The sequence below is a fragment of the Bradysia coprophila genome, chromosome II, assembly GCF_014529535.1.
Source record: "Bradysia coprophila strain Holo2 chromosome II, BU_Bcop_v1, whole genome shotgun sequence".
In the NCBI taxonomy this organism is placed as follows: Eukaryota; Metazoa; Arthropoda; class Insecta; order Diptera; family Sciaridae; genus Bradysia; species Bradysia coprophila.
Window position 1 is genome coordinate 8,155,029 of NC_050735.1, and position 14,869 is coordinate 8,169,897.

At 34.3% G+C, this 14,869-nt stretch overlaps 1 protein-coding gene and 1 long non-coding RNA gene across 2 annotated transcripts in view; both read left to right on the plus strand.

Annotated features, from left to right (window-relative positions):
- LOC119070809 overlaps positions 1-14,869 on the plus strand; it is a 531,393-nt gene that overhangs the window by 264,210 nt on the left and 252,314 nt on the right. The gene's annotated exons all lie outside the window — the stretch shown is intronic.
- The window catches only part of LOC119070062 (adenylate cyclase type 6), a 58,400-nt gene that overhangs the window by 20,437 nt on the left and 23,094 nt on the right, over positions 1-14,869 (plus strand). The window contains exons 2-4 of the mRNA XM_037174359.1: positions 9,792-9,913; positions 9,967-10,194; positions 10,268-10,373. Of these exons, the coding sequence (XP_037030254.1) occupies positions 9,792-9,913; positions 9,967-10,194; positions 10,268-10,373 (456 nt within the window). The remainder of the gene's footprint in view (positions 1-9,791; positions 9,914-9,966; positions 10,195-10,267; positions 10,374-14,869) is intronic.

The window sequence follows — 14,869 nt, forward strand, 5'->3', positions numbered from 1 at the left end:
ACTGTTTGTTCCATATGAAATGGAAAATTGATTGGAATATTTTCTGTTTATATTATTCGGTTTTCATTAAATGAAAAAGTTTGTCGGGAAATTCAATTTGTTTTATTTTGTTTAGTCAATGCGAGAAAAAAAAATGTTTAATTTATTACACTAATTGTGAATTGTGGGCTACTGGTTGGAAGAGAGAGAGTTGAAGTGATGAGCGGTTACACTTTCGAAATGTGAGACTATTTTTAGAGATTCTATATTTAACGGAATGGTTTATAAATTAGAGTAATCTGGAGATATTGAAGCGTTAAATTGAAACACTTAATTTTATGCGAGATAAAATGCGGAGAATTCGATATATGTAAATACTAGCGTTTCCCATTTACCATCAACGGTACGGTGCGAATTATCACTTGCGCGTTTTCGTAATTAAATATCAAAATAATCCGCACAAAATTCGATGATTTTGGAACAGAGCTTCTGCTTATATTAACTATTTTGTAAACTTACGATATTAAAAAAAAAATTGATTAAAAAGCTGAGATTAAAGTTAAGTAGAAAAATCAAAGAATATGCTCGGCAAATTTTCTCCAAATGCATAGCAACGTATTCAGTGAAGGTATAAAGATAGGTTTTTCCCGGAAAGGTCTTCACAGACCTTTTATAAAATTACTTGTCTTGTGAAAAGCTGCAGAAAGTCAATAGAAAAATGCGATCATGAATTTTGTTTTGATGTCTTATACGATGCAAAAGTTGCATATTATTCTGTTTCATAACAAGAAATAAGTATATTACTTGCAATAACAAATAGTTTCTTTAACATAATCTTCTTAGAATAAATAGAAGATGAAAGTATGTGCCTCCTACCTTCTTTTTGTTGAAAATATTTTCTTCATTGAAATAGTTTCCACGAAATGTATTATCACAACACAAACCTTTCTTTTTTTAAATTTTAATTTCTTCAAAAAGAATAAAGAAGCAACGTTCCAAGTCAGAATATGCTTATGTATATGTAAAGTCGGCGACTTTAAAAAAAATGACGATTTTCATTTCAGCTGTTTTTCAGCTAATCCACTCATACGAACAAAATTGTTTTCACGTCCTTAAAGTACCACGTGCATGTGTTGTTTTACCCATATAAGCACATTTGTTTGGGTTAGTGGATCAGCTGAAAAACAGCTGAAACGAAATTCGTCACTTTTTTCAAAGTCGCCGATAGTATATGTCTTTGGATCACACTAAGACACTCCTAGTAGTCAATTTAACGTTTCAACGAGAAAGTGCAACGGACGCTGTCTTCAGCATCACACAATGTACAGCTAGCTGAAGAGAGGAGAGGCAACCTAAGTAGTGAAATAACGGTCGGGCAACAAAAGACGCTGGAATAAAAATAATTTCTCGAGGTACACAAAACGTACATGGCCGTGTAGGGTGTCATTTGACAGGTAATTTAATGTGCTTTTGGCCTGTACGGCTTGTGTAACTGGAGAAATTTTGGTTAAAAAAATGCAAGTTTTCGGTTTTTGATGACATCTTACCAGCCACACAAGCTTCGAAGAATTTTTTTTAAAGTGGTTGTGGGTTCTGGGGTCGAATCCCTTACTGGGCACATATAGAAAGGTCCACTGGAAAATGCGTCCGATTTCGGCAGGCTGTTTTTCAAGAGAATCCTTCTTTGGATATCTAGAAAGTTATTTGGAGGCATTCCTCGACTATTTAAGTAAAGTCGAAAGTGCCGAAAGTTGGGAAACTACTGGCCAAAAGGGTGACAAATCGATTTCTAATTCCTTTCAATTCCGTTTGATTACCGTATCAACTCGTCTAATTGCCGGATTCGCTCTATTTCCTTTCAAGTCCTTTCAATTTCTTTCAATTCCCATTAATTTCTGTCAATTCCGTTTAATTACCGGTTTAATACCCGGATACCCGAGTGGTTTCTTCCTCGAAGAAATCGGTTCCTCTTGTGAAATGTGTAAGTCTACGTTAGTAGCGATTCATAGGCGGCGGTTCAAAATCTCTCGGGGATGGCATTTCAAAAAGCCTTGGAGATGATCTATACGATTCCCATTCGAGCATATAAAACGTACGCGTTTAGTGCGGTCGTATCATCCTGAATTAAATGGAAAATCAGTAGTTGCATTGATACTTCAAGCAATTAATCACCTAAGAAGGTGAAGAAACGACTCGTCAAAATATTTTGAACGAGGTACTAAAATCGACCGGAAACAAACACCTTTAATTTGTTAAATACGCTATCGGTGTGTCACTATCACAATTAATTGAACGAAACCGCATAAAACTCATCAAACTGGAACACATATGAATTGGTAGAAAAAACTGTTCGATTGAAATTGGACAGATTCAAGTCAGAACTCAGAACCGCCTCAAGCTCTTCGAGAACCTTTAACCAAAGACTAACGGCAGCACCTATCAGAACTCATCGATATCAGTGCAACAAAATATTAAAGAAAACGAACTTCAAGAACGAAATCTTGATTATCTTAATTTTGTTCAATAAATTCCTTTTACTTATGCCATTATTGTTATTATAGCCGCGTTAGTGGTTTGATGTTAGGAAATGGTTCCCAATCTCCATCTTATTATTCTAAGCTCCCATTTCCTCATCAAAATTCAAATAGAAAGACTTTTGTGCTGTAAATAACGCACTTTTTACATTAAACATGTATAATGAAAAGGAACGGCGAGAACAACGAAGCAACAATGGCAAAACTCAAGAAGAAAAAAAATATATTAAGATAAATATTTGTTGAACATCCGTTGTCTTCTCAGATCGTAAATAACTCAGAGATGAGGAGAAAACGGAGGTGCGAAGATACAGCAATTGTGCGAAAAGAAACAGAATAATAGATGAATGTTCAGCATTTTGTTGAGATATTATCTCTCTAATTTTGGGTGTATCATTCAGTGTTATGATTTTGAGATGTAAAGGTTGTTTCATTCAACAGTAACACAAAAAAAAAATTTAAGCCGAAAAGCTCTCTTTCTATGCGTGTATGTACCCGACGAACAGAAATTATAAGTATTATTGTACAAGGAGTTGTCGCATGTTTTTCCACTTGAATTGATGCATATAAACCTTAACAATTCATAAGGAAAAAAATCTGTGCGATATCTGCGATGTAGAAGAAAAATAATAATAAAAAAAGGAAAAAGATCAGTCATCCGAATTCAGATATGAAATATGAAATTTTAAGTGATATCGAATGTCGAAACATTTGATAAAGTTCAATCGCAAAAGCTCTCAGAATAATAAATGGCGCAACGGTATTTGTTACAATCAAATTTACTGTTCACCCTCCCATATTTATATGAACCATCACCTACGGCCATACTAGTTGTACTGGCAAAAAGTTAAGGTACATCAGTCGACTAGTATTGCTGTAATGTGACAGTGAGCTTGACATGGAAACATGACTGTTAGGTGATTCAGCACACAACTTAAAAGAACAAAATTACGTAGCCTTTTAGGGTCAATAACACATGCAGTTTTGACCAACTGGAATCAAATGTTATTATATCCCTGAAGAAAGAAACAGTTTCGTTCCCGAAAGCTCGGAGAATAAATGAAACTAACTCAAGCTTGAACTACTATTATATATCAGTTAATACAATGACTAATCGAACACAGCTCATTTTTGGGTGGAAAACCCATCCATTCCTATAATAAAGAACAGCATATCGATTGGCATCTCAAACTTCATTTGCTCTTCACGTCTAAGGTAATATGGTCTACCAAAAATCTCGTCCTGAGATTCTTAAGCGCCAAACAAATGCCTCATAATTTCCGGTACTAAAACCCCTGCACTCGAAACCTTCCTCGGGTGTATGTGATAGTTGAGGTTGACAAATTTTGTGCAAGGAAAATGTCACTTTGCGGGTTATTGGGAATGACGCGGCGCGAAATTCCTCCCAGATCATCAGGACAAGCTAACAATGTTTAAAGCATTTCAGCATGCTCGTTTTCACGTTATTACCGAAGGGACTAGACTCAATTCAACGAATTCATTAAAATTGGACGATGTTCATTATGTATATTGGTCACTGTAGGCCTATGAATATTGCACTAACTGTACCGGTCGCTTTCATATCATGCAAAAAAAAATCCATTAGACTGAATTACTCTTGCGTGTAATTCATCTCATTAATGTTTAAAAAGGCCATTCGATGGAACCGTTCCAAAGAAACCGAATTTTGTACCAGGAGAATGCAGATTTCCATATACCCATCGTGCGAAGGCAGACTTTATTTATAATGAAATTAGAAGCGAAAATGAAGTCCTTTGCCGCAGTCATTGCTCAAATAATTAGAGAAAATGAAAGATTGGTATGGGACAGATTTGTTACTAGTTTGATTTCGAGAAAACGCTGTCTGGTAAACATGAAGCTTCCTCTTCAAAAATGTGTTACACGATTCGTGGTGGGTATTCAATAATTGGTACTGTTTGACCCATTTTGTACAGTTTCTCTAATACTATTCCGTATACTGTTACATTTCATCCCAATAAAACCGCACTAATGAATCATTAGCCAACAAATTTGTTTGTACAACACATCTAATATCGTCGCAATGTTATTTTTTGCGGTACGATGTCTGTTTTGTTTGTTGTCTTTTGTGTGGATTTTCTATTCTGTTATTTGGGTGCTTTAATAAAAATGAACACGAGTAGATTGATGGATGTGTCGTAAGAGAGCCAGTGAGAGTGTCTCGATTTCGGTGGCTTAATGAAAAAGGATGCGGTCATCGCAAAGGTCTCTATGTGTAGCTTATTTTTCATCTAGACGTATGTTATGTGATTCAAGTAAATTATGTTGAGGATTATGAAAGTTGTTTAACGACAACATCCAATCTCGAATTTCGTTTTTCTTTTTGTTTCAATTTTCATTTCATGTTTCTGCGGAAAAAGTACCACAGTACAAGAGAGGAAGTAGGCTGTGTTCAGAGTATTAACATTGTGCTAAAAGGTATTGCTAATTGATGGGGATGTTAAAAAAAAAGATTTTCATTTCTTGAGCTGATATCATCTAGCGAGAGTAAATAGAGACATCGTTTATTGACTCATTTTTACGTCTTTCAACAATTTAACAATGTTGTCCATTGAGGTGTGTGCTTGTATATGGTTGTCATTTTTCATTAATTTTGAAAAGATTATAATTGTCATTTAAACGACATTTAAAACGAGCAAACGTCTTGGCATTTGGGAAAAACTGAAAGTTCTTTTCGGTCCGGTTATTGTGTTGTTATAATAAAATGAATGAATTTGATGGTATAAAGCGAGACGGCGAGAAAGAGAGGTCGTTACATTGTTCATGCTGTTTTGTTAATGAGTCGTTTAAATTTTTTGTTTACTTTAAACTTTTTTGTGATTGTTGCCGTTCTATTCAGTTTGTATACGATCGGTGTTGTTTCACAAAAAGTTTTTAAATTAAGATGAACCTAGATATATGTGTGCGCCGATATAAATTTAATCGGCGCCGTTGTGTCAATTCTTTAGTACTGATCAATGTACACAGATCATGGGATCCTTTATGATTCTTTTGGAATTATTTTATTAGACAAACTCATATCACTTTAAAGGACACACTTCTATGCTTTTGCTTTAACACATTCAAAATAAATGCGGCTTGTCAACTTTCGACACCCTGGACTTTACTTAATTAGTCGTGGAATACCTCCAAATAAATTTCTAAAAATCTAAAATTCAGTTTTGGATTTTTAGAAATTTATTTGAAGGCATTCCTCGACTATTAAAGTAAAGTCCAGGGTGCCGAAAGTTGGCAAACCCCAATTAATGTCAATGTGTTCTGGTCGTTTTGATGTTTTCGTGACGGCGTACGATTGAATGAGAGAACACACCGAGTAATTAATATTAGTCAATTTCGTTGAAACAGGATTTTCAAAAAGAAAATCTTACGAAGATTTTCTAAGCGATGATGCAATAATAACGGTGTTAAGGAATCTCGCGCCGCGTCATTCACAATAATTCACAAAGTGACATCTTCCTTATACAAAACGTGTCAAAAAGTGAATTATTGTGAATAACGAGACTCCTAGCAACCGTCTTACCCATTAATCATTTAAGGGAACACACACCTGACTTCAAAAAATGAATATTTATCGAGTTGTTATTGATTATTTAAATTTACTGACGTCATTATTGCAATAATACATTGTCATTTTCATCCAGCTAACCTCAAAGTTCGAAACATTTATTTTAAATTTTCGCTTTTTTAGGAAGCTGAATAAAATTGACAACTAATTTGACACTATTTTGAGAAGAAACCACTATTTGACAATGATCTCTTTCGATCTAGACTACATTGTTCATCATGATCGAAGAAGAAGCATTTAGCCATAATTCCTCTAGGTAGTATATCTCTATGGCATTTAGTGACTAAACTTAAGCATATTAAACGAATGACACTTGTCCTCGCACTTGTCAGTCATCACGATTTTTTGTTAACTTTTTTATTTTGTAAAGTATCTGCCATGCCGACGACGACGCGACGCCTAATCACTAATCTTTCAACGTTGGCGAGAGGTCGACATTGGCCTTCTTACTTGCCGTGTCGGCTCACACGTCTAGATGAACCAAACGATTAAGAAACACTCCGTCGAACACACTCATAAACAATTCAAAGGTTCATGCAACTCTAATAAAATCTCATTTCTTTTGTGTCGCGTCAGGTAAATATTATTGTTTGAAAAAGATAATTAAATTATTTTTGAAACGGTTATTACGCTCTCCTTGGAAAATGTAACTGACACCATTGCACCCGTGCAACAGCACAATAACTCTATTCAATTTCACCGATACCACTTTCATATAAATGTTTTAATGTCCATTCTGTGAGAAAATCCCTTTCATCAGAATTAATGTTACGTTTAAAAGCAGACAAAAAGCTTGTTGCAAGGCTGACAAATGGCACTCGTTACTGATTCATTCTGTGTGAAGCTTTGAGCTATGTTTTGGATTTTGGCAAATTTAAAAAAGGAAAAAAAAAGAATATGAGGAATTATGGTCGTGCACATCCACACACGTCAAAACATCATTAGGTTTGTCGTTTCAGTCGCATATTACGTGATGAGTTACTTATATGTATAACATTTACCAAGCCAGATTACACTAATGGTACATGAGGATGATGGCAGATGAAAATTTATGTCAATGCATTACAGATATTATAAATGGTATGAGATTAGCAGGGAATTAGCGTAGGAAGGATTTTTTTTTTGAATTTGTGAAGTGGACTCTTTTATTAAACTCAGTGTCGATGTGAGTATTAATTGTTATTTGTGTAAATATCTGTTTTGGACAATTGTTTTTAGGCAATTTCGCGAGTTGTAGCCCGAACGAAGTGAGCACTAGACCAGATTTTTTTAAACGAAATTTAGCCTGTCTAATATGATCTGCCACAAAATAAAGAACATTTTATGAACCGCCGCAAGTATAAATTTAATAAGAGCCTCTAAAGTGCCACAAATTTAAAATTTTTAGTTTACTTTAAAACGTAGACAAGTAGGTCATTTCAAACAGATTTATTGAAATTCGCACAAATAATTGTCAAATATTATAATTTACGAATATGCTGTCGGCACCGGGTCTCTTTAGTTAATACTGTGGCCAAAAGTCTCTTTATTATACTAATGCTAATCGCACCCGGTGCCACTAGCCACAGTATTATAAAGAGACTATTGGCACCCGGAAAAATAAAATTTGAATAAAAAATCTGGATATTTTGAAAATTAAGCTTGTGCACAATACTGCCATAATTTGTATAAGAAACAAGTGTTTCTGATGCAAATTTTTTGTAGAAAAAGTTTCTTTTGCAAATTATTTATTTGCATTTTCGATCAAGTAGTTTCTTATGAAATTAAAAATTGATAAAAAATAAATAGTAAAGTACCGTTAAGTGTTTCTTATGCAAATTACGGCAGAATACTAGGGAATCCATCTTTTTACGAAATGTAACGTAAAGGTAGTTTGTTCGATCTTAGAGAATTCGTCCTTTTACGAAATTTAACGCAATTTAAAACTAATGAAAGCGATGACCAATTTGCACTGTATACTGTATCTAACGGCAAACATTGTTGTAATGTCAGTGTTTATTGAATGAATAAATGTGTATATATATAAAGGTAGTTTGTTCCATGTTAGGGAATTCGTCCTTTTACGAAATTTAACGTAAAGACGGGTTGTTCGACACTAGGGAATTAATCCTTTTACGAAATATAACGCAAATGCGTTTTGTAGAATACTACGGAATTCATCTTTCCACGAAATGTAACGTAAAGGCGGATTGTTCGATCCTAAGAAATTATTCCTTTTACGAAATGTAACGTAAAGATAGTTTGTTAGATCTTATGGAATTCGTCCTTTTACGAAATGTAACGTAAAGGTAGTTTCTTCGATCTGAGGGAATTCATCCTATTGAGATATGTAACGTAAAGGCGGATTGTTCGATACCTTTACGTTACATTTCGTAAAAGGATGAATTCCTCAGGATCGAACAATCCGCCTTTACGTTACATGAGAGTTAGTAATGTTACTGAATATTAAGCGACACTGTTCAACCAGGCACTATTTTCAGGAAAATGTTTTCCGATTTTCCTTAAAAATTTTCCCAATTTTCCTCAAAATTGTTTTTGGAAATGTGAGAAGGAATTTTTCTTGTCAAGCGAGTCGCCAACGGTTAGCAGGGGAATTGACTTTTAATTTGAATAAATTGATACACATAAATTGGTACGCTGTACCACCTGAAAACCCTGCTTCTACCTACATAACAAACACATATACTAAGCGAACTAACCTTAATCTATTGAGAATTTCTGTTACAAAAAAGTTTCTGTATTCCTTATACAGACGAAAATTTGCACGTTTCCTCATGAATAAAAGACTTTCAACGTTAAGCGTGATTGCAGTTAGCTAATGAATTTTATTTAACAACGCTAACGCTGACATTAAAACAGAAATTTCTTAGCGTCGTTACCAAAAAGAAACTAGTGCTAGTCTTCCGCGCTAACAGATGAAAATTCTTACTGAATAATTCATCTAACTTTCCTAATCGTATTCACTATCAATTAACAGCACAGATAACAAAGAAAGATCTTGCGAAAAGATGGACAAAAGCTTAAGGCCAAGACAAACAAAACTAAAAAAAAATCAAACTTTTGCCAAACTTTTGACGTAAATGATGTGAATGAAGTTCTGTGTTTTATTATTCCATTGTACAAGTTGTGTAGACGAAAAATTAAACTTTATTTTCACAAAATTAAATGTTTCAATGTCTGGTACCTACAAATTATAAAAGTTTCGAATTGTACGAGAACGCTCGAGCTGTAAAATAAAATTTTTAAAGCGCCATGAATACTTTTGTAATTCATGTTTTCTAGCACTTGTGAAGATTTACGAGAATTGTGTGATAATGTTACGGTTTGCATTTGAATAAATTAAATGATTATGGCAGAGCCCAACTTGGGATAACTTATTCATCGACTTAAGATGTAGCGAACAATTATCTAGAGTAAATGAATTGAATCGTAAATGTGTTTGTTAATCGAATGGAATTGCTAAACAATAAAATAAATTCAATTACTGTAGAAGGACATTGGTATTGTCTAACCGAATATATCTGCCTTTCGCACACAATAAATATTTATTTCCTATAAAAAAGGCCACTTGGTGTTGATATACAATAACACTAAATTCAAACCACATCTCAATGCTCGACGCCACGTTATACATAACCCAAAATGACAAAATATTTATTTATCTTTTGAAATAGAAATGGCATCATCATCATCGTCATCAGCATCCCACCCAATGTGTCGGTCATTTTCATCAGAAAGCCAGCGTAAAGAATGGAGCAAAAGGTTGTCACTCCGCGGTATCCACAAAAATCGAGATGTAAATCCCTTTTATAGCTGTACAAGCTACTGGCATTTACTTTTTGTTAACAGTTCATTTCCTTGCAACAGGATTTTGTAACACGAAAATCCGGTATGACACGACGATCGGCATCGCTGCGACAAACCAGAACTGCCCAAATATCTCTCGATGTTCCCATTCCGCCGCCACATATTTCCCCTCCACCAGTGTACACACCAGCGAAGAAATCCAATTGGGAGGTGATTGAACATTTTAATACGTCGCGTGGACGGAGTTCGGTTAGCAGTAGTTTGATCGCGGTATGGTGCCTTGTAATGAGAATATTGGAGAGTGAATGATGAATGACACGTTTTTTCTCTTCTTTAATATCAGGTAGGTGTAACTCGATTTAATGTGGATGGTTCTTGTGGTTCAACCGTTTCTGGTTCAGCTTGTAACAGTCCAATGATTGCGAGAGACGTGAATCCTTCGTTTCACGGTAAGTAAAACACATATTTCTCTAAGAATTGTCAAAGTTTCTACAAATCAAGAAAATAAAAAAAATTGGAGATAAACTGAACTCAAAATAAGATTTCATATTCGGTGTGGTTTGAGAGTTTTTCTTATTCCACAACACGAGCCACAGCCGTTTCAAAGCTATAAAGCTATAAGTATGTCCTGCTGCCCTCTCATTCAATTTAGTCGACGCTATCAAATTCATTTGAGACAATACATACACATTTTTCAGTTGAATAATTACTGTACCAACTACATAAATACCGAACGATTTAAATGCACAGTGATACAAGTCAGGTCCTGTTTTCAATTGATCAATTAGTTTTGGTGTTTCTTTTAGAAATTCATATTACGTTAGTTAGGCTCTACTTTACACTAAATAGCCTCAATACAAACAACACACACTCTACGGATAATAGCGGCAGAGTCGAAATGCTTGCTTTTTGCAAGTGGTTCCAGGTGGTTCCCGTGGTCCAATCGAAAAGTGATGTATGGAAGGTGCCCCTTATTTTTGATAGTGAACAAGTCGTCCATACATCATTTTGTCCAAAAACTTCAAATTTAGCCGATATAATTTTGGGTCATTTTGATTCTGCCGCTATTATCCGTAGAGTGTGTGTTGTACGTATTGAGGCTATTTACTTCACACATATCGAATAGTTTTCTTTCTTAGTTTAATTTTTCACAAATTTTCTTGACATTTTTTTGACTATCGAATTTCGATTGTTTTGCTCGATTTTATTGATTTTCAATAAAATTTCTTCAATATTGACGAGCTTCTACGCTCAACGACTTAACTTACTTAGTCCTTAGGAATGATTTGACCCACAGCCTTTTTTTTGCTTTGTGTTATCACAAACAGCTTTTTGTTTATAATCATTTGAAGAGGGTTTTCCTAAGAAATTCTGTAAGAATTGTTCCAGAAATTTTCAGAATTAAAATTCGTAATAATAAACCCTGGTGGATGGTTTTATTAAATTGTTCCCTTGACTATAAATAATAGGTTTGGATGTTCTTAGGCTAAGAATCTTACCTTCAATCAACGAGGAATAAAATTCTGGTCAAGTTCACAGTTGGACAATATAGAACTAATTATCTAAGAGTTATTCCTAAAAGATTGTTTGACTGTTTTTTTTTGATGGCACGATAAGTCAGCAAAATCAAATTCGCGTCAGTAAACATATTGCACAAACTATCTGTTTTAAGAGAGATTTAAAAATGCCAATTTTATTTTTTGACGTTTGTCCACTTTCTGCGTTACTCTCACTCAACCAGAAGCTTGTGACGAAACTTCAACAGGTGAACTTCACCAGCCAATCAACAAACACACTCTACTTTTATCATATACAATCAAAACATATTTTAAACAACGAATTTACTACAATCATACGTGTTATGTGCGCACATAGATGACTCCAACGAATGTATCCACTGTATGTAGCTTGCCTTTGAATATTGTTTTTAATACAAAGGTATTGTTCAGCTGTTGCTGATTTGGCACAAGCTTCTGGTTTAGCGGGTGTATTATTTCCTAGCCTATGTCTTTGATTGTATTGTTTCTTTTGTAGTCGCTTAAACTCATTGCAGAGCCGTTCTCCATTTAGAGAACGGAGTTTTGCCGTTAAAATAAAAGAATATTTCAATGCCCTTTGATAAGTTCAGTCAACGGACCTGACCCACCCATAAGAAGGGACTTAGCATGTGAAAACAAATGAAGTAAAAGATTTTACATCAACTTAAAGAAGCGACATATTTGATAAATTAGACAGTTGATACGCTTCTTACCGGCTCTAAAAGGTTAGAGGGATTCTTTTGAAAATCCACCTATCAAATATATATCCCATTTCGTCTAGGATGGATATATACATGGTCTTTGCCAGTAGACCTCAAAACAGGCCTCACACAGTCTTGAGCCACACCTGGTTGCTGGCGGAAGATCTCCGAAGTTGGAAAGATAGTGTTTTTTATCCGAATTTTTTGGCCGTTATAAATGATAGTTCCGGTTGAGAGTGGGCTCGTTCGAAAGCTGAGCTCAAGTACTTTCGGGTCATGCCTCGTTTGATTAGATTCATTTATATTTGTTTGCAAAAAATGCAAGAAACTTTTTTCAAAATCTGTGTGAACTTTAGACAGGGCTGGGCTGGTACTGATGACGCTTAATGTGAACCTAAGATGCTAGTCGTAACATACATTGTCTAAGCTTTTCATTGATTCCTCATTTGCAGTGCTGGTGTGTATACCATGTATATATCCATCGCAGACGAAATGGGTCCGATTTTGATAGGTGGATTTTCAAAAGAATCCCTCTTAATAGTTTATACATTGAATCATTTCGGTCATATTCAAAGATGAGTAAAGAAAAATTTGAAAAAAATTCTCTTATCAAAGTGGCAAATTTTCATCCAATTATTACAGACAAAGCATAACTAGCAAGTAACACCGCAAAGGGTTTTTCATTTCATCAAAAAATAATCATTGTCAGACCTAAATGAACGATTGGTCTAATAATAAAAATCCGATGTTGATAATGAATAGCAGACTTATGCTGCCGCTACATGTATGGAAGGAACATTATTATAACAAGATAATAGATTAGATTATCACAAATCCCAGCACATTGGCATGTGACATAAAACGTAAATTGCTTTTAATGAACCCATTTACCATTTACGCAATTAATGAAAATTGTGAAACACTTCAGACCGAAAGAAAATGATGTAACATTACGGCAATTTGCGATTTCATTCGACGATGCACATCAATTTGTTTCTTCTTCGTTTCGAATGAATAAGCTTTAGATTAAGCTCAATTGTATATACTGATGCTATACAAAATAATTTCTTTTCATTTTGAAAGCCCCGTTCATCAATTGTTTGCAGCTTTGTAGCAACTATAAACTTTCATCGTTAGAGACGATCTAAAGCGTGTGCATGTACACATTTTAAGGGTTTTAAATCGTAAACCTCAATTAAAAAACAATATGCTCGTTCGTTATAAGAGGCTTTAATTGTATTGTATACTTCACGTTGAATGCAGTGTTTGTTCTGAACTGTTTTACTGTTCAAAGTACTGCTTGAGTGTAGTATACTCGTATGTTTATATAGAATTTTAATTGGGAAATGCATCCCATAGACAATCGATTCTGCGAAATTCGGAATTTAATTAGCATCTAATGAATCTATAATGCAACGCTTAATGTTTGTTTGTCTGTTTGTCTCTCTAAAGGAGCGTAGACTACTGAGGAAAAAATAGGACACACTCACGAGAATTTTATAATGTCATGCGACGCGTAATTTTATGTTTGCTTGTTTACGTCTTAGGTGTTTTAAACTGATAAATCGAAATAGTTATTTATAAAACCGAGTGATAAATGCCTTTTTAGGAACTAGATGTGTAGATTGTCCTATCACTATCACTCGAGACCCGTAGGCCGAGTGTGACAATACATATCGTGTGCCTAAAAGAGTATTTATAATCAAGTCGTATACAACGTTTCTCGCAATAAAGGCAAAGGAAAGTCGTACTTTTCGTCACTTGTTTCGAAAAAGAGAATTAACCACAGAGAAAAATAGGAATGAGAATTGATCGCAGGAAAAAAAATCTTTTTTGGAATTTAAATTTCAATCCCTCAGGGATTACTTGAACTTATCCCCAAATGAGTAATCCCTAGAGGAATTAAATTTTAATCTTCTGGACCTACTTTAGACATTTGTATATTTTACTGCGCTGAAAATAAAATCTGATTTAAATCAGATCGTCATATTGGTAATGAAATAAAAGAAACATAATTCAAGTATGGTATCACTTTTCATTAAAAAGAAAATAAAAAAAAATGATAAAAAAAATTGAAGTAAAAAAAATGGAAATTTTTTTGATATTGCGACACTTATTCATTGTTATGAGAATTGTTATTTTACAATCTGTAATGAGAAGTGTTTTTTTGTGAATCTGAAATGAGAAATGTTTTTATTAAACAGATTTTTTTTTATTTACCTGACGAGATTCGAACCCGGGATCTCCTGCACTCTAGTCGACGATCTTACCACTGCTACAATTTGTTCTTAATCCCAACGTGGCTTATTTTGAACCGTTTTTACGAAGAAATTAATTACACTTGAGACTAAAAATGGGATTAAATTGCATTTATATAATGCACGATCGTAAACTCTTTTTTTTCATATTTTTCAGTAGTTTTTTTGTATACACTCACGGCATTATGAAAACTGACACATTTTCTGTTTTGTGGTTTACTGGCTTTTTGTGAATTCTGAATGCATTTTTATGTTGAGAACTCGAACCTATTGCAGGTTAAAGAAATTTGCGTTTTCAAATTCAAAGAATATATTTTCGAGCAAATGATGATTCACATGACAAACACAAAGGGCTTGTGAACTATCAACTAAAACTAAACATAGAATTCTTAAAAATAATTTTATCATTCCAAAGGATTTCGTCTTGATTTTATGAGGTAGTAACCAT